Here is a 24,175-nt window from a genome sequence, read left to right on the forward strand (position 1 = left end):
TGATACCTGTATTTTAAAAGCAGTGACACAGAAGTCCAGGATGTCCAGGTGCCAACCTGTGTGTCAGTTCAGACCCCATCAATGTGGTGCCTTTCTCTGCCAGGCTCCCTGTATAAAACCTGATTTGGAATAGCAAAATGAGCTACCTTGGATTAAATGGAGTATTTGCTCCAAGTACTAAAAATCACTGGAAAGCGTTGGGTTTGCAGCCCCTAATTCATTAGAAATGGCAAGTTCCAAATTTAACCATAGAAAAATTAAGATTTAAAAAAAAAATTCAAAGCATTAGTCCTCTGAAAATTGAGGAAAATCTTGCTCCTTTGAAATCTGTGTGTGTAAATACAACATTCCCCTATGATCCCCAGCACCCTGGCCGTGCTGAAATAACAGCTGGCTACTTGGAACCATAGAGATTTTCGGGGAACACACTCACCACACATGGTATTTAATTGCTATTTGCTGTATGTGATTGCCGGGGAGGATTTAAGGATGACATTCAACGTGCAGTGCTGTAAAACTGTAAAATTCTGTTACACTTCTTTTGGGAGGGATTCAAGCTAACAGTTCACAGAGCTCACCAACCCCACGGGAAGAGTCAAATATCAAACACGCCTTAAAGAAAATGCTGCTGCATTCTGTCTATTTACAAAACCAACACATGTAGTTGGCGAATGCCAGCTCAGCTGCTGAGCAAACAGATCAATAGCAAGTGCCAAGTTTCCCCACACAGTTCTGGCTTTGTGCAGGAAGCAGACTGCTGCAGCCATAGCTTCCCTTTTCCTGCAGGAACTTTGCTGGCAACTGTATGATTAATCCAGGCTAAGACATTTGATATTGGAATCGGGAACCTTCTACACATGCAGTAAGGCTCAGACTTAAGAGTATAAAAAAGCCAATACTCAACTGGAAGTAACTGGAAGAGCTGAGCAACCAGTGAGCAGGAACACTCCCCTGGTCCAGATGCACAGGAGGTGGGGACCCTGCCCACAGAGTGCTTCAGAAGCTGCCTGGAGGGGGACCTTAAGTGGTTGCCACCAGTTCTGACTCCTGGTCCTTGAGGCAATGGCTGCAGAAAGTCACTCTGGTCGGTCAGCCCTAAGAGCTCCTCCTGATTTCTGTTTCTCTATTAAGGCCTCAGGGGTTTTGAGGCAGTGGGACACACAAAAGCCACGTGGCTTCTTAACACTCACTCAGCATCTTGCAAAGAAGAGCACAGGAGCAGCAGGGAGAGGGCCCCAGTCTGAAAGCAGCAGCCTGGCCAGGCACCAGCTTGCTTGCACAACCCACAGTGGTTTGGTCCAAATCTCTGTCTACAAGGAGAGATGTGCAGGCAGCCAGTGCACAGAAACAGGTTGTGCACACAGGTCCTCAGAAACAACCTTCACGTTTACAATTACTTCTAAGAACCACGGGTATATAAATGAACAGTAGCACTGTGCAGAAAATGTTCTCCAGCCCCAGTCAATGTACAAAACTCATCCTAAGAAAGATCCCAGGTGTTTCATTTGTGCTTCCCTGTTAGGAGAGGTGAGTTCCCTGAATCTTTATTGACCTTTTTCACAGGCTGTGTCCCAGCAGCTGTGTGCTCACCTCTACATGTCCACATAAGGATCCTGCTGCCCAGGACTCAAATGATCTCTTCTAACTACAAATTGTGTCCCATACTTCACCAGAGCAGCAAAAGGCCTTCCCCAGCTCCATGGAGTGTGCTCTTGCACATGCTCCTACCTTCTTTATACAAAGTAGTGAACTGCTTAGAGGAATTTTTAATCTTTTTTTTCCCATTTTCTCCTTATTGCTTCTATTCTTTGTTCCACGTCCAGCTCTTGGATGACACTCAGAATAGGATTCAAGATGGTGCTAAGAACTGATCTGGTAGTCTCATGCTGCTAACAAACCTGGCAAGTATTCCCAAAGCACAGCATCTGGAAACAACACCCAGAAACAGTATGAAACAAGAAAATTATTTTCCTTCCTTCTCCTACATGACAACAAAACCAACCAATAAGCAGCTCCTGAAGTAAGCTGTACTTATACCTTCACTGCTTCAGCATTTAAAACATACATATATCTAGGCTAAAAATGCATGTATTTGAGTCACAGAGGAAATCACCAGTGTCAAAATGTGGGACCTGTGCTGTAGTCTGCTCATGTTATAAGCTGTTTGGCAGGTTTATCTTCCTTTTCCTGGTTGCAATGAGCAGCTCAAATCCAGTCAATGTACTTGGTCACGGACAGACTAGTTTTAATTCTATCCAGGTACTGTAACAAGAGGTTTAAGGCCAAAAAGGAGAGCATGTGTTAGTATAACAAAGGAAAAAACAGAGGGAATAATCCCACAGAAGAGAATTTCCTTGGCCATATCAGTCATTGTTACTGTGAGCCACTGGAGTAGCCACAAGGTGGCCCTACAAGTTCTCCTAATCTTTCCAGTATTACTCTACAGAGGTCAGGACACCGTGCTGAGACACCACACAGCAAACAGCACAGTGAACACTTTCCATGAGCACTTGAGAGGCAGCACAGGGTAATGTTAAACCTATCGAGAGTGGAACACAAGGAGCTCCAGTGTGGTATTTCACTTCTCCTGAGGGAGAAGATCAAACGTGCATGTGGTTTTATATCCCAGTTTAGACTGTAATTCCAGTTAAGTTATAATAAATGTAGGAGTCTCTTCCTGGATCCTAGCAAACCAGCTGGCTGTTTGACTCCTGTTCAGCAAGAATTTGATCCCAAGCAAGTCTTTTGGAAGGATCCCTCGCAGGTCTGTTAGAGAGATTTGAGTTTTTACAAGGTGGGAAGTGCAGAAAGTCCTTCTTCTAGAGTTCAGTGGTGAGTAAACACTTTGTTCTTATTGTAGCATCCTCAGTAACTGGGCTAAAAGGGGGAAAAAAAAAAAAAAAAGAAAAAGAAAAAGAAAAAGAGGCCCTGTGAATTCATTCACCTTCAGAAAGACCTGCCATGATGGATTAAAAAAAGACTCCTGATGATCTGAAGAGCATTAAAAGCTGTTGCCCTCATCATTTAATGAGGCCAATGGGCAAACCTTTCCAATGGACAGCTGCAGAAGAGCAAAGGGAATCACTTTCACACAGTGCAGTAGTAGCAGCATTGCTACCTGCATTGTAAAATGTTCATTCAAAGTCCTGCTCAACCCTGTCTCACCAGCACAGCAGAATGGAATAGCAAGGAGAAAGGTTTCTACAGGTTCTGTTCTCTGGCTTCCTTACAACTTGGGAATAACTGGGGGACATCCCCCACCCACCCCTGCCAGTCCTCTGACTGAAATATGATAGAGAAATTTCTCAGAAAATTAATCTGTACTCTAATTTTGGTCCAGTACTAAAACATCTTAACAGACAGGGAAAGAAACTGAAGTGAAATTATAATAAAAAAGAATTGATCAATTCATACCACTTATAATGACAACAGTTTTACCTCTTGCTAAATTTGTATTCTTTGTTCCCTTGCTTACTTGAATGTAAGAAGTTTTTTTTTTACCCTTCAAACAATGTTAAATAAAAATATGCATCAGCTGCTCTATTTATAAGATTGCAGTGCTATAAAGTGAGACACAACCATAGTTTATAAGCACAGCAAAACAAGGCACTGTGCCTAAGTGACCACTAAAACCATTTAGTGGTCAGTGGAAGTGGAAGCAGTAAGACCACAGACTTCCTTTCCACCCCATGGAGACTTCTGAAGTGAGTGCTGAGGAGATTTTACCTTGCAAGTACTTCGGATGTCTGCTGGGATGGTGGCAATCCAGCTGGTGACAACAAGGTCTCTGTGCTGCCTTTCACTGCCTTCATAGCTAAGGCAATGTCATTTCCCAAAGGCCCATTGGAAATCAGTCCAGTCTGAATTGAGGAGAATGAAAAAAAGAAACTGAAATAAAAACCTGCCAAGACAAGCTGATTTTCCAGTATGATTTAGTTATAACAGTAAAAAACAAGATTAATCAGGTTCCAGTGTGGGCTTTACCATGTACAAGTTCTTAGACAAACTTGATGGTATTTACCTGCAAGGTAAATGCAGCAAAAATGAAGCTTAAATATGAAGAGAATATGTATGTTGTTTGATTTACTCCAGCTGAATTAGCTTGCTTTTTGGTCTGGTCCCAAAAAGCTTTTATGAGCTTTCAAATTCTTACAAATTATTATATTTTTCTATTTTACTTGAGCTTCTGCTTCTTAATTATGACAAAAGTATTCTGATTTTTTTTTTTCGTTTTTTTTTTTTATCAGTTCTTTGGTTTTGTTGGGGTTTTTTGTTGTTTTGTTTTATTTTTAGCTCGTTTGTTAAGGAATTGTTAAGTAACTCACTGGCACTATCCACCTTGGTGTTATTATGGGCTGGGAAGATGCCTGAAAAAAAAAAAAAAAGGCAAACAAGTGTTCATTAGAAAAGTTTGGAACTATCTGCAAACATCCTCAGAACAACACTGCCTCCTAAACCAATCTCAGATATTTGTCCATCCCCAGTCTTTGACCTGTGCTACTGATCAGCTACAGCTGCTGTACCTTCATGTCAGAAGGTAGAGGGCACCCACACAGCAAATATTGCTCACTCAGAAACTCAGAGGTAGCAGTTTCAGCTCAGTGCTCCCTCCCCAAAGGTGACTGAGCCCACCAGCTGCTTCTGTTTTGTGGGCAGAGGTAACTGAGAGCACACACTTGCCTGAGCAGGTTAAAGGACCTCCTCTTTCCTCCTTTTTCCTATGCACACAACTTCACTTTTTCACCAGCACAAATTGTAACAAAAAGAGCTGATTTGTAGTAAAAGTTCACTGATCAAGTATTTATTTTAGATACATACACACACAAAAATACCTCTGTGTGTGTATATACGCATTTACAGATGATTTCTGAAGTTTTATAGATGCCCAAAAGCCTAAGAAGCAGGCTGGCACCTGCAGGTGTACTGAAGTAGGACTACAGGCTCTTGTGGCACAGGTACAAGTTAACTCCTCAGACTCCTTCACCTCCATTTACAAAGCTGTGGAGTCTACAACCCTACACCAGCCACCCCTTCAGCTGGGGGGCATATACAAAGCAATCCAGGTCAACCACCACTTCACTCTGCTGCAGCAGTCCCAGGCCTGGTGGAGAGATACTAGAACTTGAGGAGAGTTTATGAGTAAAAAGCACCTGTATGAGTGAAGGAAGGAGTTGGTTTTCAAATACATTTACCCGAGGTGTGGCTTCTGTAAAGTCAATTAGATTCTCTGTCAGTGATGTTAGGGAAACGTCCTGGTCATCTGGAGTGCTCTATGGAATAAATCAGTTTGGATTGAATTCCCAGTATTAACCAGAATCCTCTAGTGGTTTCCCCAGTGGCAGACCAGTGTCCTTAATGAACACCACTTTATCAGGTCTGTTTTCTCAAATCTTTCCATATGACCTTCTTAAATAGCCTTTTCACTTGGCTTATTCCCATCAACCTACTGAAAACAATGTCATTGCCAAGGAAGCTGTGACCATGTCCTGCTCTCCAGCCTGAAGATGGGGCACTGTGACATTCAACAAGGAGGTTGGCACAGTCTGTCAGCTGAGCATTGAACTCAGAAAATGAAATTTGTAATTATTCAATGGGATCAACTACATAATGCTGGTTTAGAGGGACAACAGCTAAAGGGCACGGTGCTTTAGTGAACCAGAATAACCCCTCAGTCTGCTGAAGTAGTAGGAGAGCTCAATGACAAAGTCCTCTTTTGGAGAGGGACAAAGGAATGCTGACCCCTGAATTACTATGTGCATTTCAGGGAGTCCAGTAAAAAAATTACCTTATCAGGCTATACCTGATAAGGTAGTTACCTGACCAGAATATAGCAATTAAATATTGCAATTTAAACTCTGTGGTTATTTTGAATTGCCTCTGTCAGCAGTCTCTTTCCTAGAGCATCAAATCACTGGAATATAAGTGGTGAGAAAAAGAACCGGTTTAGAAAAATAAGTGTCAGAAAAAGAACCTGAAAGGACATTCTGAAGTGGCCTTTGGAGAGATCTGTTCAGTGTCCCTGCTTGCTTCAGAAAGCTCTTTGGCATTCAGCAATGACTGGCATTCACTGAGCTATGAGAGGTATGCAGCAAGGTCTGCTGTGCTTGCCTGGAGGCATCAGGAGCTCAGAACAAAACACACAGAAACCTTCCAGACTGGCAGGTGGTGATACCTTTGAAACAGGAGCCTCCTCAGCTGGAGCCAGGTTAGCTGGAATCAGCAGGTCCTCATGGTTAGAGGCAGCATGGTCCTCATTTAACACATTACTGAAAGGAGAAAATGCCCTCATCAGCACACTGCCTGGATAGCATGAAACTGCACTGCTCCCAACCCCAAAACTCAGCATCAATTTCATGCAAAGCAGACAAAAATCTGATGTCTGTGAGTATGTTCAAATAAATGCCTCCCAGCTACCTCTGCAGATTGCTGCTCTTTCACAGTTTCAGCTATGGCTGTGTATAGACCCAACAGTATCCATGTCCTTTATCACTGGATCTCCTTCAGCCCTTGCTTCTAATTTGCCTGAAGCATCCCCATCATCCTCTTATCTTCTTCAGAGGCAGGGGCATCAGGATGTCAGATATTTCAGTCGTTCCAGAAGATGAGATTCACCTACTGTCTGCTACAATACTCCCCCCCACCAAGGCCTGGCCTATACCAATTTACAGTTGCAGCAGTAATTAAAGATGCATTGCTAAGCCTGCTTAGCCAGATCTGGCCTAAATGCTTAGCAACTGCTCCTCATCTTTTCAGACCTGTTAATGGTGGTTCTCCTACCCCAGAAACATTTTCCCCATAGCATCCCCTGAATCACTTACGAAACAAAGGTGTTTGGGGCAGAAATTCCTTTCAGGAGCTCTCTTGGGTCTTGAAATGCTGCACTGGTGGCTGGGGCACAATTCTGTGTTTTGCCTGACAGAAGAATGTTCCTGTCACAAAACAACAACAAAATAAACAAAACATAACGGGTACAACCTTCCACAGAAAGCTCTTAATGAATCACTTGCTACAGCATAGTTTTGAGATCTCTAGATGTTCATTTTATTCAGCATCTTCAAGTGCTCTTGCAGGTCTGGCATATGCTCATCTTCACAAAGGGTCAAGAAATTACATATTGCAACCCTTTCACTTTTTCAGTGCCTGAAGTCCCACTGAAACTAGCAAGGTAAAAATGCAGTGACCACTGAGCCACCTGTAGACCATGCTGAACTGCAGGTTCTGAGTGCTGTACTGGGACAACTACATCAAATGTTTCTTCCAAATCAATTCAGTACCTGGCAGCAGCATCCTGAATATTGGAGTTCTTGAGACCTGTCAGGCTGTCTTCTCTTATGACCTGCAAGAAAAAATGAACAAAGATAAAAACTTCTGATACGTGGTTCCATCCTGTGTCAGTTCTGGCATCCACAGAAAAGCTGAGCACATAGAAGTGTGCTGTTCATCACCTGCTCAGGGAAGATATGACTTTTTTGTGAAAACTTCATTGAAGAAATAAAAATAATTCACCAAAGTAGCCAAATAATACCACTGCATTATATTACTAGAACATGCTAAAAGCATCATCTTAGGAACAGAATCACAACATAATTTCTAGGCTAGAAGGCAACCCTTGGAGGTTATCTGGCTCAATAACAACTGCAGCCAGGGCCTGTTCAAGGGCTTGCTGAGTTACACAGGTTGGCTGTCATCAAGGATGGAGATTCCTCCTTGTACAACTGCTCCAGAACTGCACCACTGTTACTGTGAAGAATGGCTGAGAAGCTCTCTTATTTTATGTTAGACTTTGGCTCCTAAAGCACCCTTATCTGCAAGGCACCTTCTCCAATACCAGGCAACTGAAGAGAAATAAAACAATTAATAATATCACAGTCCTTATCATTTTACTATTTACCTTGTGCCCTGCTTCTGCCTGAGCCTTCAGGATATTGCTTTTGATATCTGCTGGAAGCCATGTTGGTGCTGTGATTGGGCTCTCAATGGCATTATTAAGACATTTATCTGTCAGCTTTACCACTTCATCCTAGACATGAAAATATCTTTATTAGAAGCAGTTGCCATATAGAACAATCTAGGCTGAAGTTTATTAACATCTCTAAATAACAAGGCTGAGTAGAAAGTTAGAAGATTTACACTGAAATGAAAAAGCAATATTTTCCTTTAATTTGATCTCAGTAGTAAAGTCACAGCAAAACAAAGTAAAAAAAAAAAAATTTAAAAATGCTCAAAAAGATGCAAAGTGCTGTGCTGAAAATAAAGCATGCAAGAATCAGTGACCCTAAATCTTCGACCTAGTTTACTGATAGAAGATCAACAGAGCAGCCATCATATTACATCATAGCAGTATAACGTAACTATAAGTTATAATTTATTCTCAAACGCCAGTCTGGAAGATTTTTACCTTAAAATCCACACATAAATCCAAACAGCAGCTTAATGTGCCATTAGCTGCTTCTTCCATCAGTGATTATATTGGGAAAAACTGACAGCCAGATACATATAGCAGCCAGATACATACATAATTAAAAATTAAATACCTTTCACGACAGTATATTTCATTATGTGAGTGGCATTTCTTAATTATAAAATGTTAATTAAGCATTTAATCTACTAATTGCTATTTGATTAGTGACAGCAGCTAATTAAGTGAGTGGAAACTAAACCTTGTGACCTTCCTTGTGAGGGGTCTGACTCAGCAGGGGGAGACAGAGTCCCTCTTTCCTCTCCCTCTGCCCGCACCAAGCGCCGCATCCCTGCACCCCGGAGCGGCACCGCCCGGCAGCCTCCGGGATGCAGCAGCTCCCGTGTCCACGGGGAACGAAGCCCACGGCAGAGAGACAGAGAGACCGGGGGAGAGGAGTTCAAAAGAGGTGACTACCTGTCTCCCACACAGCTCTCCATCCACTTTTAGCTTTTCTCTTTCACTGGAAATGCCAGTGAGAACTTCTGGTCTTTAGAGATGGGAAAAACATTTCCTCCTCTCCCTCTAAATCACCTTTCTGGGTACCCAAGTAAGAGCTGACCTGGCATTATAAAGCAGGGGATGGTTTAAAATTTTGACCTCAGTCAGCACTGAACACAAACATTTGCAAAATCTTCAAGGATCACTGTCATCATAAGAAGGTGTGAGTAGCAACAACCAGTGTTACTAATGGCTATCACTAGCAGATGCTGAGATGCATATTCAAATAATTCATTAAAGGCTAAGAATATAATTACTAAATTTTATTTTAGAGATGCTATTGGGATTTCAATAAAAATCTGGAATAATTAAAACTGTCTTTTTATTATTTGCACAGAGTGCTCAAGTGTTATACTCTTTAAGTCCTTACACTGGACCTCACTGCAATAGATGCTGTAATGTAACAGTCCCTGCACAGAATTTCTAATGAATTATTCCAGTACCAGTGATTAAGTAAATCTGATTATTTTAACTAAGCATATCAATACACTGCTGCTTTAAGCAGTATTTTGTGATCTTTCTCTCAGCTTCCTTTACCTGAACAACTGGTTTAATAAGTCTATCAGCAACAGATTGCTGATTTCTAAAATGTTTAGTACTAAGAAACACTTTAATGTCATCAAGTACAAGTTCTATGCCACCAAGGAAACATTTCCATCAATATTAAAGATACATATTTGTAAATAATTCTACTTCATCCTTGAAAAAAAACAGTGGTGTTTTACTGTTTGGTTTTTTTATAATGGGAAGAGAATGTAGGTAGAGGGACAGCATCTGGCACCTGAGAACATCTCAAGATGTCTACCTCAGAAGATATTTAGTTGTTCACTTAAACCAGTAGAGCTCCAGTGTTTGCCAGTTCTCTAGCTCATAACAGATTTTATTGTTTCTATGCATGCTGGCCAAACTGCATTTGTCCTTTTTTCTTCAAAGTAAGGTAATAGGCAGCGATGTAAAAAAAGATTAAAGGCAGCAGCAGGGTGTGTGATCCCAGTCTTTCATGCTTTTGAGCTACATTCTTAATGCCACTGAAAATTGCTTTGAGCAGAAAGATGGAGATTAATACAGGCACATTTTGGAGCAATTTCCACGTGTTTACAGACCACAACAAATTCAGAAATAAAACCCCTCAGGTTCTTGCGTTTCTGACAGTGAAGCAGACTTCAAACAGAGGCAAACAGAGTGAACTTTTTATTCATTTCACTTCAGATGCTGATGAAAGCAGAGCCATCCTCGGTGTATTTAAGAGCTATTTGCTCTCTTTTGTCAGATCTGGTCACTGCTCTAGGGAAAGCTGGGAAAGGACAAAGTCTCATTCTTCCATCTCAACAGATTTTGGCAGGGAGCAGTGGTGAAGAATGCAGCCATTCATTCCCCCTTTACCAGTTCTCACTCTAGGAAGATTTCCTTTTCTCTAAAAGGACAGGGGCAGCTAGATAGATGTTTCCCTATCAAAGAAATCAATCAAGATTGATTGATTGCAAGTACAAAATTATGTAAAGATGATTGTCAGGCCACCTCTGACAGAAAATAACTCAATTTTTAATTAACAAAGCAGAGCTGAGCAGCTCATTGGCATCTGACAGCATCACTTATGAGTTTAGGATGCAGCTCTGCCTTTGGAAGCAGAAAGCTAATGCATTCCCCCAGATGCATTTTACAAAACCTTCATGTGCTGAAACTGTTTCTACATGGGCAGGAACTTATGCACTGGTAAAACCTGAGGGAGATGGGAGATGCTGAAATCTGTAAGCACACACTTGCAGAGAGAGCACTGCATTCATCTGAAGTAAAAGCAAGTTCCAGGACTCAGTGGATTTACTGCAGTCCCATTCAGAGTTCTGCCAGAAGATGCCATAAATACCTCATTTGCAAAAAGATTAAGAAGCTAAATGAAGGAGCAGAACCAATAGGTACATTTTGTAATAAAAATCATAAAGAGAAATTCATATTTTTTCTAAAGCATCCTTCAAAAGCAAAAAACTGTTTTTAATAGCTACCTATTTTGAGGACTCATTTGGTTCTACTGTAGCCTACATGTCTTTGCAATTTGAAGCATACAGTATTTAAAATCTACAGAAACCGTCTCTAAACTTTGTCTACCTTTTTTTAAACACTCTCAAGTGACCTCTTGGTAAGCTACATCAAAGGCTGAAAAGTTTCATTCAATCTTTACTACCCAAGAAAAACCACTGATGTTGTACTCCTACTTTCATAATACAATTTGCACTTCCTTCATGAAAGCTTAAGTCTCTTTTACCCAGAGAAAGAACCATATTGGCATAGTGTTGATCCATATTTCTCTCTTATGCAAATGTTCTTGCTCTCTCTGATCTGGTTACTATCACCCCAGCATCTGTAACCTCTAATATTCAAATATATTCAGCACCTCATATGACAGCAGCTGGATAACTGTGACTGCATTGTATTGGCAGCTGTTGGATTAGCTCATTACAGGAATCTTATCTTGCTTACTGTGCTTCAGCCACAGTTTAAAAACCACTAAGACACCTTTACTCTCTTTTCTCCATTTAACCAATTACATGTATTTTTTTCCCCTCTCTCTTTGAACTGAAACATGGTTCAACAGGCAAAAATATTCTGAAATAAGTTGTGTTCATTCACTTTAGTTTATGCCGAGCCAATGTTTGGGCATAACAGGACCCATAGGCTTCAGACTAATCTTCTTAAAGACTTGGTAATCTTTGTAATGCAGAGAGGTGCACAAGGCATCCCAGACAACAGACCTTAAAGGGGACATGAGCAAAACAGCCTGCAGCACCTAACACACCAAGGCAGCAGCCTTCTCTCTGGCACAGGGGGGGAACAAATGCTCAGGAACTGGTTTAGCCCAAACAAGTACTGCTGGAAACCTCTCTTGGCACCTGTCTCATCACCTTACTATTGAGGAAGCAAGAAAAATCATTGCTGCTTCATCAAAAGTTAGATAAAACCTCAGGCCTCCCTGCAAGGGGGGTAAGCACAAAAAGATAACACTGCCAGGTATTCTCCCAGCTTGTTCAAAACGCAATAAAGCACCTAAAAGCTTTCACACTGAAGGAAAGCAGACTGAGGGAAAAATCCAAATATTTTAAAGGTCATTTAAAAAAAAAAAAGAAAAAAAGGATATCCTGCATGGGTGCAGTAGACTGATAACCAGTGAATCTATGAAAGTTCACCACTGTTGGAAAGGAGGATCCTGCCTGCTCCATCCCTTCTAGCAATTTATTTTCCCCATGGCTCTGGCATTTTTTGACCCCTTTCATGAGCTATTTAACTCACTATTTAACAACTTTAAAAAAACCAACAACACAAAACACAACCAACCAAAAAATACACCTTAGCATAAAGTTAAAAAACAAAACAAAACAAAGCAACTTCATTATTGTGTGGGCTACAGTGGTTCACTGAAATAGGTAATGACACCTGGAGGTGATGGAGGACATAAGGAAGCCAGGGAAGGAGGAAGAGCAAGCAGGAGGGAGGGAGAAGAGAACCCTCACCCTGGGTACTGAATCTCTCATACTTTGGCACAGCTGCCTGTGGAAATACAGCCCAGCTTGCCCAGAAGTATTTATGAGAGCACTAAATCCAAACACATCGCTCCTCTCTATGTAAACACACAGAGCACCAACACCTACTTCAGGGAACAGGTAGAAACTGGTTACCCAACAGGAGGGACAGATCACGAGCAGACCTTTAACCAAAACAAGACGTCAAAACCATGTTCTGGGAGGGTTACCACAGGCAACTGAAAAACACCAGGAAAGAAGCTCCTCCCCTCAAAAACGAGGGTGAACTATACAACACTGAGCAATTAGTAACCTACAGATAAAGGCAACTGAGGAACATTCTGAGCATTTAGGACTTACTCCCACCAATTTTTGAAACTTTCAGCAGGCTGCAGGCTGCATACATGCACGTGCACCTCTGCCCCACAGCATCACCCCACGGCCCCTTCACACACAGGTTGACACATATAACAAAAGATTGGTATTTTCTTTTCCTCAGTATCACTCACTCATATTTTTTAAATTCATGCAAACAGACCAAGGTAAGACTTTTCAGAATGTTCTAAACAATACTGGGCAACTTTGCCACAAGGAATGGAAAGCAAGTACCTGTACATTTATGTTCACATTGGGACGCTCAGTTAGCACGGGGCTGCTGCACTCTGTTTCCAGCTGTTTCAGCTTCAGGAATGTGTCTTCAAATGCTGGAAAAGAGACAGAGAAGATACCATCACGCTAACATCCTGGTGGAGTTATTTCACTTGTAACTTGCATTCTTCCTGAACACGTATTATGTGGTTGTGGATAGTTGCACTTCACTGAATTTGTGTCTGAAAACTAACTTATTTCCTGTATCTTTGTACAATTTTGGCATAAGCTGCTTCAGGCTGAAATGAGGAGAGCTGGTCAACTTTGCTGTTCCAAACTCCATGACTTAAAAGCTCATTACAGAGCTTTGAAAAATTTGTGGGAAATTTGTGACAATACAGTGAAATAATAATTTTTAAAAAAGGCAGTTCTTGAAAGCAGTTCAAGAGAGTTCAGTAGACACAGACAGCAACATTTAAAAACTTCACAGAGAACTGACTGTGAATAGTCTCTCCTTGAAAACAATTTGCTAACATTTTGGTGAAGACTTATGCTCAAATAAATGCACTAATTCATACACCAGAATGGGCTGCATTCCAGTGGTGGGTAAAGCTGCCATTATGCACGTGACCTAAGGGAGGTCTCTAAGACACGTTTGGATTTTTGTAAGGAAACAACCTCACCAGTTAACTATGACCCCCCACGTCATGGTAATAGGGAAAAATCCAAAGTTTGCTTACAATCAGAGTCTGCTTTTTCAGCAGCAGTTTCCTTTGTGCCAGGGCAACTAACAGCCTCTTCTGAATCTCCTGTTGCCAAGCCAACAACTGGACGGCCTAAGGCATCATCAACACAAGTTTCTGGACACTCTGTGCTGTCCAGCAGATCAACAACAGGTACACTGCAGAGGCAGAAAGATGGGCAGAGAGACACAGAATCACGTTACAACTGTTTCTGTAACAAGAAAAAAGCTCTAACACATGCCATGTCTTTTTTCAAGCTATCTTTTAATTACCAGACATACTCTGTAAGAACTGTTCCAGACAATTATTAGACATTTTATTAGACTATTTTATGTCTGTAGAACTGACTTCATAGCAGAGCAGGTCCATCTTGCTGGCTGCTTACTACACAGCAGTGGGAAAAGCAAAGGTAGACGAAGGCAAGTTCTTACCCATTAAATGCACTTTCTGGAACAAACATCTGAAATTTTTCTAACAAACTCAAGGTACATTTCAGGATTGCTGCACAAGAGAAAGCTGGGAGGGGGAAGTTGATCCTGTTCACAAAAGGCTATTTGTATAGCACTTCCCCCAACACTTGGAAGCAGATCAGAGATCAGAGCAGAAGGGTGCACTGCGCAGGTCTGACTGGCACTGTGCTATCGTTAGGCAGACCCACAACTACTTTTAGTTAGAGGAGACATGAATGAAACCCTAGCAGTCACAATATTTTAATTGAGCCACACTGTGCACTCTTGTACGCCACTTGTTTCACCTCCTTTGCTTTCTAACGGCAACATCTTTTCTGTAATTTTGTCCTACCATCTGTATTTGCACTTAAATCATGAAAAAATCACAAGAACAAAAAAGTTATGTTACGATGCTTATGTTGTGCAGTTATCTCTTCAAAGCTCAGGCACAGCTAAGGCTACCCTAAGGGCAAACTGTAACAAACACAGAAACAACAGCTGCTGCAGAACACCATGGTTAATCAGACAATCTGTGCACACAGCTGCAGTTTGATTGTCACCCATTTCAATCAACAAGTGCACTTACAGTTTGGTTGCAATATCAGTTTAAGAAGAAAAAACAACTGGTTTTTACAGTAGTGACCCAAATATGAGAACAATGACACCAAGTAAGTACCCACCTCAACAGAACTTACCCTCATGCACGAACAGGAACAGTTCCTACTGTACCGTTCAGAACAGCTTCTCCCTTATTCCTCCCAGGTTAATGTCCCATGCCTCCCTCCAACCCCTGGAATTTGGAACCAGTCCTATGTTGTCACTAGAAGCTCCAGGGAAAAATTCCTCCCTCCTGCTCAAGCACCCAAAAGAATTCTTCTAATGTTAAATATACCCCTCTGAAACAGATTACAGGGTATCACCCTTTTAGTGCTAATAACATACGAATCATCTTAAGACAATTAATTGACGTGAGGCAAACTGAGGTCACTTGCTTGCAGGTCACTCTTAAGCAGTGGAATAAGAAGGTGCTAGCAAACAAATTATAGGAATTTCTAAACTATTGCACAGCCCCTGTGTGCACCACTAACATGAAACAACAAGTCTTGAGAAGGGTGAATGAGAAAATTATTAGAAGTTAACAGGCAGGAATAGATGCTCTTCAGGTTAAGGCAACAAAGAAAGTGATACTGAATTCTGTAACATACTTTGAAAGCAAAAATATTTTATAGTCTTCACATGAAGCTATCACTTTTCTTCCTATTTTCTGACAGCTTTCTGTGAATAACCTCCTAAATGTTTAACATGACAACCAGTACAAGAAGTTCAGGTTTTGCCTGCAGCACAGAGGAGCTGATGCCATGACATGATGCCATTTCATGAAGTAAAATCTTTCATGAACTCCTCATAAGAGAAGTGATATAGAGCAGCAGTAACACTTCTTTGTGCTGTAATATTTTAATACTTTTCTTAGCACTGCAGCACCATGGAAAAAAAATAAGTGAAAAATGAAATCTTAGTTACAAAATTGCTAGGATCATTACATTACCCTTTCCCCTCCCTTCCCCATCACAACTACATTAACATTTACTAGACAGACAAAAAAAATCTGCCCAGTAGAGAGAAAGGCAGCCTTGAAATCTGGTGACACACTCAAAAGGCATATTCAATGTCTAGTGTTGCTCCAAGAGCAATGAACTATTCACATTAAGGTGATGAAAACATGTAGAAAATCATATTGCCATTCGTGCCACAGGACAGAGGAGTCCTTGAGCTGGCATCACAGGACAGCCTCAGGCAAGAAATTAGATGTATGTAGGCTCTCAAGCTTTCTAAGCCAAGATTCAAGTAGGAATTGACCCCATTTTGTCTTCAGACCCACAGAAACACCTACTCAGCCACACTGGGACAGGCAGGCACAAGAGATAACTCGTATTAGGGAGAGTCTCAGCCACTGGAATTTGTAGGCACAAAAGACAAATTCTGCAAAGAGCATTAAATTGTTCAAGACCACCCTGATTCTTCAGCCTCTTCAGATCCTCAGTGGGAAGTCCACCAAGAAGGCTTCATAAATGACCAGATTACAGGAATAAAAAGCACAAGATACTCTTTTCATTCCTGCACATGATTTCTGAGTTCTGCAAAACACTGATGAACTTTTGTAACGAAAATAACAGAAAGGTTCCCAGGAACAGCAGTATTTCTGTGACAGTCAGTGTGCAGCACTGAGGAAGAAAACAGCCATTAGCTTTCAACATTTCTATATTTACTCACATACAAAGGGATATCTGAACTTTGCACAGTATCAAGTGCCAGGCTTTATGTTCTTAGAATCAACTTCTACCAAGTACACTTCAAGAAATATTCTGAGGGAAAAGCTAAGACCCACTAAATAAATCACACAGAAGTTGTTAAATGCTCCAACAGCTCCCACAGTTAAAGGGAATTAGCTACTGCATTATTTTCCTTTTTTCCTGACAAATATATTGAGATTAGTATGTACCATACAGAATACAATGCATAAAGCAACAAAGAAAGATGTCAGTTACAAAGGGTGATGTGTTTTTTCATTTCCTCAATGAAAAACAATACTTCAGTGTAGATTGTGAAATACAATTTACAAAATACAGTAACTATCCAAGTCCACTGCAAAAGAGACAATTCTTTTGCAAGTAATCTAATTTGACCCAGCCCATAGCACCACACAAGCTAACATTTTTTTTAACTAGTAGTGACACAGAGCAGTTTCTCACACTGACTCTGCAAGGTAGTACAATAGTGTGAAAGCCTTTGTTAATTTCCTTCATTTTGGAGCATTCAGTGTTGTACCTGAAGGCAAGAAGAACAGTAAATTTATTCGGGTTTTTTTTCCCAAAGCAAAAATGCGAAATATTCAGGAAAAACACCCCTTCCTTTTCCTTTTAAAGTGAGGAAAGGAAAACAAAAAATCATCCAGGTGCATGATCCTACAAATGGAGACTGTTCACACACATTTAGTTTCTAATCATCAGGCTGTGTCCCACCATCCCAAGACTTCTGATGTCTCCCATTTGTTTGAAGATAATTCCAAATACTGACATGGTATAATGTATGCAAGCCAACAACTACAGGAAAGGAAACACCCTTAGGAAAGAGTTTCTGCTGGCTGAAGAACTTTTGTGGATATTAAGCAAACATCTGTCATCATCATACTGTTTAGAGAGACATCCATGTGTTTCCTCAGTGCTATTCCTAGAGAACATGACCTGTCCCTGTAAATATGCAGCCAGGTGTTGTTTGCACTAGGGTTCTACAACTTCTCTGACTGCTATTGAGAGCTACCACCTACCCTCCCGGAGACCAGGATACTTATTCTCCCTATGTCAACAAAGTCACACTAAAATAAGCCCAGCACACAGCAAAGTGGCCCCTGAGGATGTATGCAAGATTCAAAGCCACATGGCAAAAAGCCTGCAACATATACCCTCATAATACAAATAAATTCTAAAGGTAGATGGATTTCAGGCAACCAGGGTTGCTTCCTCTATCCTGAATCTGAACGAGCTTTCCTGTCATGCAAAAGAATTTACTATGGAAACTTTAGTCCCAGCTTTAATTACCAAGGTTGCAGCTAATCCCAGGGCAGCCTGTGGCAGGCAGCATGCTGCAGGCACCCAGGACACCCAGACCTCTACTCAGCACCAGCAAGAGACCCCTGGGGAAATGCACCCAGCTCTGGGCTGCTCAGGACAAGGGAGAGAGGGACAAACTGGAGGAAGGGAAGAAGGCCACCAAGACCATAAAGGGACCAGAGCATCAAAGGAGAGGCTGAGAAACCTGGGACTGTTCAGTCTGGAGAAGTTTAGGAGGATCTTATCCACGTGTATAAAAACAAGATGAGGGGACTAAAGAAAACAGACAGAAAAACAGATTCTATCTTCTCAAAGCAGCCCAGATACACGACAAGAGGCAATGGGCACAAACTGCAATACAGGAGATTCCACTTAAATACAAGAAAAAAAACCTTTTTGCTGTGAGGTTGGCTAAACACCAGAACAGGTTGCTTAGGGTGGGTGTAAAGAATCCATATTTGGATACAACCAAAACCTGGCTGGCAGGGTCCCGAGCAACCTGCTCTACTCAACCCTGCTCTGAGCATGGGGGTGGACTACATGATCTCCAGAGGTGTCTTCCAACCTCAACTATTCTTTAATTCTGTGATAGTTACACAAAGCTTCTCTGATACCCCAGCAGTCAGTCACTACATGCAGTGGCCTGGCCACTGCATAAGAGCATCTGAACTCTGCAATGAAACAGTGACCTGTTATTGCAACACTCTTCTTCATTGTAGACACAAAACTACCCAGATTCCTCCACACTCAAATTAGTGGCTGCTCCTACACAGAATTATGCAATATTTTAAAGTTAAAACAGTTTTCATTTGCATATTCTTATGCAACTCTATAAATAATAAACAAATAGGTCTGCTTTGCTCCAGAAGTTTACAACATCCACCTTGCAAAATCTAAAACTAAAAATAGCCCAGAAGGCTGCTCTAATCACCTGTGGAGATCCCACCCTGATTTTTAATTTGTAGCTTGCATATCCTTTTTTTTCCTTTTAAGCAGAGTTGTGAAACAGACACTTATTTCATTAGCAGTCTCTTTCTCCCTGTCAGATGCAATGATGAGAAGGCAAAAAATACCTCAGGCAATATTATGTGGCTGAGACTTACTTTTTTAGTTCTTCAGGGCTTGGTACCTGAAAACAATGTTTTGGTATATCTGAAACAATTTGAAACTTAGTAAAAAAATTTGAAAATTATTCAGACACCTTCTTTATCCTACAAATCTCTGTTAAAAGTGCTCTATCGCAACTTTTCCTCTTTATTTTAATAGGAAAAGCATACTGCAGCTAACTTCAGAAAACATGTGAAATCATGGTGCATTCAAGGGTAAAGGTAGCTCTTTGTGTTTCTAAAAGCCCCCAAGAACACCAATGAGCCATGAAAGCTTACGTCTTAACCTCTGACTTAAAAATTAACCTTGTGAATCATATGGTAGGACTAGTGTTTGTCAGGAAATATTTCTGTTTCAATTGGAGTACAGGAGCAAAGAAATAAAGAATTTTTTCTAGAATGAAAAAAAAACTACTCTTTGCCTTTCTGGAATTCTGATAATTTTATTCTTAAAAATTTAAAATAATTCTATTCCATTTCCAGGATTTTTCAGAAGAGGACTTGTTAAAAAAGGTTAGTGTTCAGATCAACCATCTATCTTAGATATTTTTAAGTAATCATGGTTCAAAATGAGGGGGAGTTACATCCTCTATATCTCTAAGATTTTTGAAACCACATTATAACCCACTGGTTGCATGTGTAGTTTTATGACAAATATAAACTTCCTGTGTGGCTCTCAAAGTTAAAACCAGCTAAAAAAATAATTTTTTTTTTCAATTATTAAGAAAAACCTCAACACAATTAAAAAGATTATATATATATACACTCCTTGTAATCTAGGACCAGTGGGTGGCTTCTGGTTTATATGTTGTTGGTTTTCTTCAAAGATGAAATACCATGAAGCACGACAGGCAGAGCCTTTGCAATAAAAGATTATTTCTTTTTCCCCCTCTATAGTCAGCTTTGGGTCCGTTGTCCTTATCTCAGAGACAGCTCAAAACATAATTTTCCAGCCTCTGCTAGAAAGCAGCCTCCAGCTCCAGAAAGGCCCAGGTCTCAGAGGCTGGTCATGGTGGTTTGGACAGGATAGGTACCAGCACCCCCACGCACTCCTGCATTCTTCACATTGCGTTCATGGACAAAGGCAGTGTACTGGGTGAGCTGGGTGTGCTGGGGATGCTGGGTGTGCTGGGGATGCTGGGTGAACTGGGCATGCTGGGTGAGCTGGGCATGCTGGGTGAGCTGGGCATGCTGGGTGCATGGTCCCTCTGCAGCACGGGTCCTCGTCGGGGCCCACGCGTCCCACAGGATTCCACCATGTTGACAGCGGTCGGCAGCGTCAAAGGGCCTGGATTATTGGGGAGTGGGAGGGGGCACAATTAGTAAACAGGTGGAGATGAGAGAGAGAGGGCAGAAAAAGTAAAGCAAAGGGAAAGACAAGAAGATTGATGTGAAAAGGCAAGGGAAAAGGGCATTGCTGGAAGGTAAATACTGGAGGAACGAGGCATGCAAGTATACGTGTACATGATGACACTGTCAAATAAACTCCTTTCCTGCTCAGTATCATGCACATTTTTGCAGAAGTCTGAAATGACAAGTGAGGCTCTCTCACGTGTACATTATCTACACATAATAAATGAAAAGCACTTAATTTTTCAAAGCACTTCACAAAACTGAGCAAGAACCATGCATATTTTACAGATGAGAGAAAAATAATGTGATAGAGGCAAAGACATCTCAAGTATTCAAGCCCATGTTATTTGCAGGAAACTGGAAGAGTTTAAGTGGCAGCTTTAAATGTACACCTGAAACAGGCAACTGTAAGCAACACCAATTTTCAAAGTGTCAGGGGAAAGTGTAGTTTTTTAAAAAGTTTAAAAAAAGAAAAAAGAAAAAAGGAGAAAATAGAAACTCAAAGGGAAGAGCTTTACTGTGCAGGAGCAAACAGCAGAGTGTATACAAATAATGCACAATATATCTAAGGGATTAAGTACTACAGAAGGAGGTGACTAGCTACAGCTTGACTAACATAAAAATGTCATTTGGAAAAAGAACCATTTTTTTAAAAAAGCAACAACCCTGCTTTCTAATTTTGCATATGAAGGCAGAGTGGTTCATAAATTTTAAATTTTGAATTCTCAAAAGCAAACCTACAGGAACTGCAGGTGTGCTGTGCACAATCACAGATAGTTTACACTGCAGCTGGAATAAAGTTCTCCAAAAGCTAGAACGAGGAGCAGGAGAGAACATTAAACACTTTAAACAGTGACTCGTAAAACCTTTTTATTTGGAAGCCCTTAGCTAGAAAACTGTAAGGGTTTAAGGCACAAGCATCTCCAAAGCATTAGGGATAAGCAATTTACTAAACCGGTTAAATTTTAAAAGACTTCAAAAATGGACAAATATTCATTGTTTGTCTTGTGCTAGGATCCTTCACTGATATGTTTTGGGAGAGGCTGAGGTGAAGTATAGTCAGGTATCAAAAAAAGTGCTTGGAAAAAGGCTCTCATGAACTACTCAAGCAAGGAAATCCCTAAAACAAGCATGTTCCTTCAGTTTGATGTAAAATTCTTTTATTCAATGACCCAAATCTAAGCTAAGTGGAAAAGTTCTTGTTGTTCATCCCCCAGCTCAAATTCCACCTTCTCATGTTCCAGAAAGCCTGGTTTAACACTCCCAGCCCTGCCAGAACAGCCAAGCAGCCAGTGCAGGAGCTGGAGATGACACATGTTAAGGCAGGGAAGCAGAAAAACATGCAGGATTCACAACAGCAGTGAATTATTAATGCCCAGAGATAGTCCTCCTTTAGAAAAGAGAGAGGATTTATGTAAAGGTCACCCATGTGGAAATTCAGAGATTTGTTTGCTTTGTGAAATATGCTAAGAAAGTGATGGGTGAATTCTGAAGGCTCCAATCCTCAACATTGATTATATTATTTTCACTTTAATGTAAACAGTTATGTGAAAGCTGCATCCACTGGCAGCCAAAAAAAAAAAAAAAAAAAAAAAAGACCCTACATTTTTGTAGACCTTTGTCTCCTGTCCTATCTTGACACAGAAACAGCTTCTTGAGAGCAAACTAGAGTTAGAAAGACACTGATTGTGTTTTAGACTTCTCAGCCTTTCAGCCAATATTCCAGGACATTCTCAGACTATGCAGACCAGTACAGTTTTGCTGTGCTGGCACTTTTACAGGAATGGAGCAAAATTAAAATAATAGTAATAAAAAACCCTTCTTGTTTGGCAAAGTACTTTCTACAGGCTGGCACAATTGCCTTTGGCAGCTGCAGCATTAACATTTTAAATTAAAGGAAACATTGACATTAGGAAAGGATCTAAGCTGTGAGGTAGCCAATACAGGCATCTGCCAAGCCTGAGTACAGGAACTACGAGGTCGGGACCTTACTTCTAAACCCCTTCACAATCTTAATATCTACAAAATCCCCAGTCCAAAAGATTTTGGTGTTCTCAACAATCTTTGGCAAACTCTCTATAAAAGGAGACTATTTTTCTGACAGAAAGCAAAGATAATTCATGCAGAAACAGGCCAATTAAAGACAGTAGCAGTTGAGGAGAGATCTTGTTAGCAACACCGAGACACCAAGACTTGGAGACGCAATTGGCACGTGTCAGCCCCCACCACAAATATGGATGTTCTGGCAATTACATTAACCTAACCCCAATTCCCATCTAGGAAGCCAGAATGAAGCCCAATTGCTGACTCAGCTCCAAACTGTTGTCTTCTTCCTACAGCTGGATTTGCCCTTTCTTACAGGCAGTAGTGTTTCCAGTGAACACATTAAAACCTCCTTGCCAGAAGACAACTGTCTCTAATAATTATGATACATCCCTAAGAAACGTAACACACAGGCAGTACAAGCATTGCACTCTTGACTAAAGTGCATCAGTTGCCAAGAAGCTTGTTTGTTTCCTTTTTGGAGTACTGTTTTGGGTTACATGCAGGTATATTTTACATTCACTCCCACTCTTCCACAGAAAGGCTACATCCTGCAGCAGCTGGCATGGAAGCTTAAGTTCCTAGACAATGTTAATACAGATAGGCTCAAGTTCCTAATCCTCAAACAGGTATACCAAGACCAAAACTCAAACAGATTGGCTAGAGAGTCCTCTCTGCTTCTGAACAAAAGCAGCAGAACTTCAATAACCAACAGAAGGCTTGCAAGTACTAGCAAGGATGCCAGCACAAATCAGATACCCAAGAAGAGCTGTTTGGAGCAAGAGTCAAACACTTCCAACAAAGGAAATACCAGTTCCCAGAAGGCCTCTTGCAATTAGATCAAAAGAATAAAACCAAAACTATATTGAGAATGCTGAAGAATAAAGAAACCACCACCTTTCACCCACCACCACGGAAGGAATCGAGCGATCAACAGGATCTCACCATAGACAAGCACAGATTTCAGATACTAGACAAATCAAGGGCAAAAGAAAGAAAAACAGCATTGATCATATGTTCTGATTGAAACATCAATAAACGCAAGACATAAAGCAGAATTACCATCCCCCATTTATAATCCAAAGCCCATAATATTAAAAGTCTTTCCTCAGTAAGATTTATTAAAGTACATTTGTAATTGAACTCTTGGAAATGGATATAATCTACTTTTAAGAAACACTGAAGCAAAGGAGGTTCATATGCCTGACAACAGGAGAAGGATCTTTCCCCTTGAGGGCTAAAACTGCTTAGGATAAGAGCTTTTGTGCCTCCAGCTCCATTCCATTATTTACTCTTCTAGGATAATCCATGCTAACTCTAAATGCACAAGAGCTGAAAAAGCTGAGACAATGTGTGCATAAGTAAGGGGCTGATAAACATAATTTTGGTTTTGAAATAGCTTTGCAATCTAGAATTACTTTAAGAAAAGATATATTACATGTACATCTATCTTAAAACAAATCATCATTGTTTTTTGAGATGAGTCCAATGCATAAAACAAATACTCTGATTACATTAAATCAAAGCTCTTATCTTCAGCATATGTAATTTTCCTCAAGCTCTCATTCTCCCCAAGACAGTAACAAAAATCAGCTTTCTCATTTCAAAATGTTCAAGAGATTCACAACAATACAAGTTTACAAGGTTCTGCACTTTGTTAAGGGTCAAGTTAAGTCTGCAGGGCCCTTGATACCAAGAAGAGGGTTAGAAGGAATATTACGGCAAATTGGGAGGACCCAGCTTTCTCCAAGACTTGAAAATGCTGTTCCTGATTTAATAATTTCTTCAGCCTCATAGGAAATTTTCTTTTGGTT

The 24,175-nt window shown here is 40.8% G+C and overlaps 1 protein-coding gene across 4 annotated transcripts in view; it reads right to left on the reverse strand.

Annotated features, from left to right (window-relative positions):
- Positions 1–24,175, reverse strand: part of EPB41L5 (erythrocyte membrane protein band 4.1 like 5) — a 59,338-nt gene that overhangs the window by 2,165 nt on the left and 32,998 nt on the right. For 2 of the 4 annotated variants that reach the window (XM_071746732.1, XM_071746734.1), the window contains exons 17-26: positions 13,800–13,960; positions 13,081–13,175; positions 7,892–8,020; positions 7,275–7,336; positions 6,819–6,929; positions 6,173–6,266; positions 5,193–5,270; positions 4,326–4,367; positions 3,727–3,860; positions 7–2,877 (exon numbers count right to left, since the gene is read on the reverse strand). In XM_071746732.1, coding sequence (XP_071602833.1) covers positions 2,820–2,877; positions 3,727–3,860; positions 4,326–4,367; positions 5,193–5,270; positions 6,173–6,266; positions 6,819–6,929; positions 7,275–7,336; positions 7,892–8,020; positions 13,081–13,175; positions 13,800–13,960 — 964 coding nt within the window. In that variant the 3' untranslated portion in view covers positions 7–2,819. The remainder of the gene's footprint in view (positions 1–6; positions 2,878–3,726; positions 3,861–4,325; positions 4,368–5,192; positions 5,271–6,172; positions 6,267–6,818; positions 6,930–7,274; positions 7,337–7,891; positions 8,021–13,080; positions 13,176–13,799; positions 13,961–24,175) is intronic. The other 2 variants (XM_071746733.1, XM_071746735.1) reach the window with 1 other exon arrangement.

This window comes from Heliangelus exortis, chromosome 6 (assembly GCF_036169615.1).
Source record: "Heliangelus exortis chromosome 6, bHelExo1.hap1, whole genome shotgun sequence".
In the NCBI taxonomy this organism is placed as follows: Eukaryota; Metazoa; Chordata; class Aves; order Apodiformes; family Trochilidae; genus Heliangelus; species Heliangelus exortis.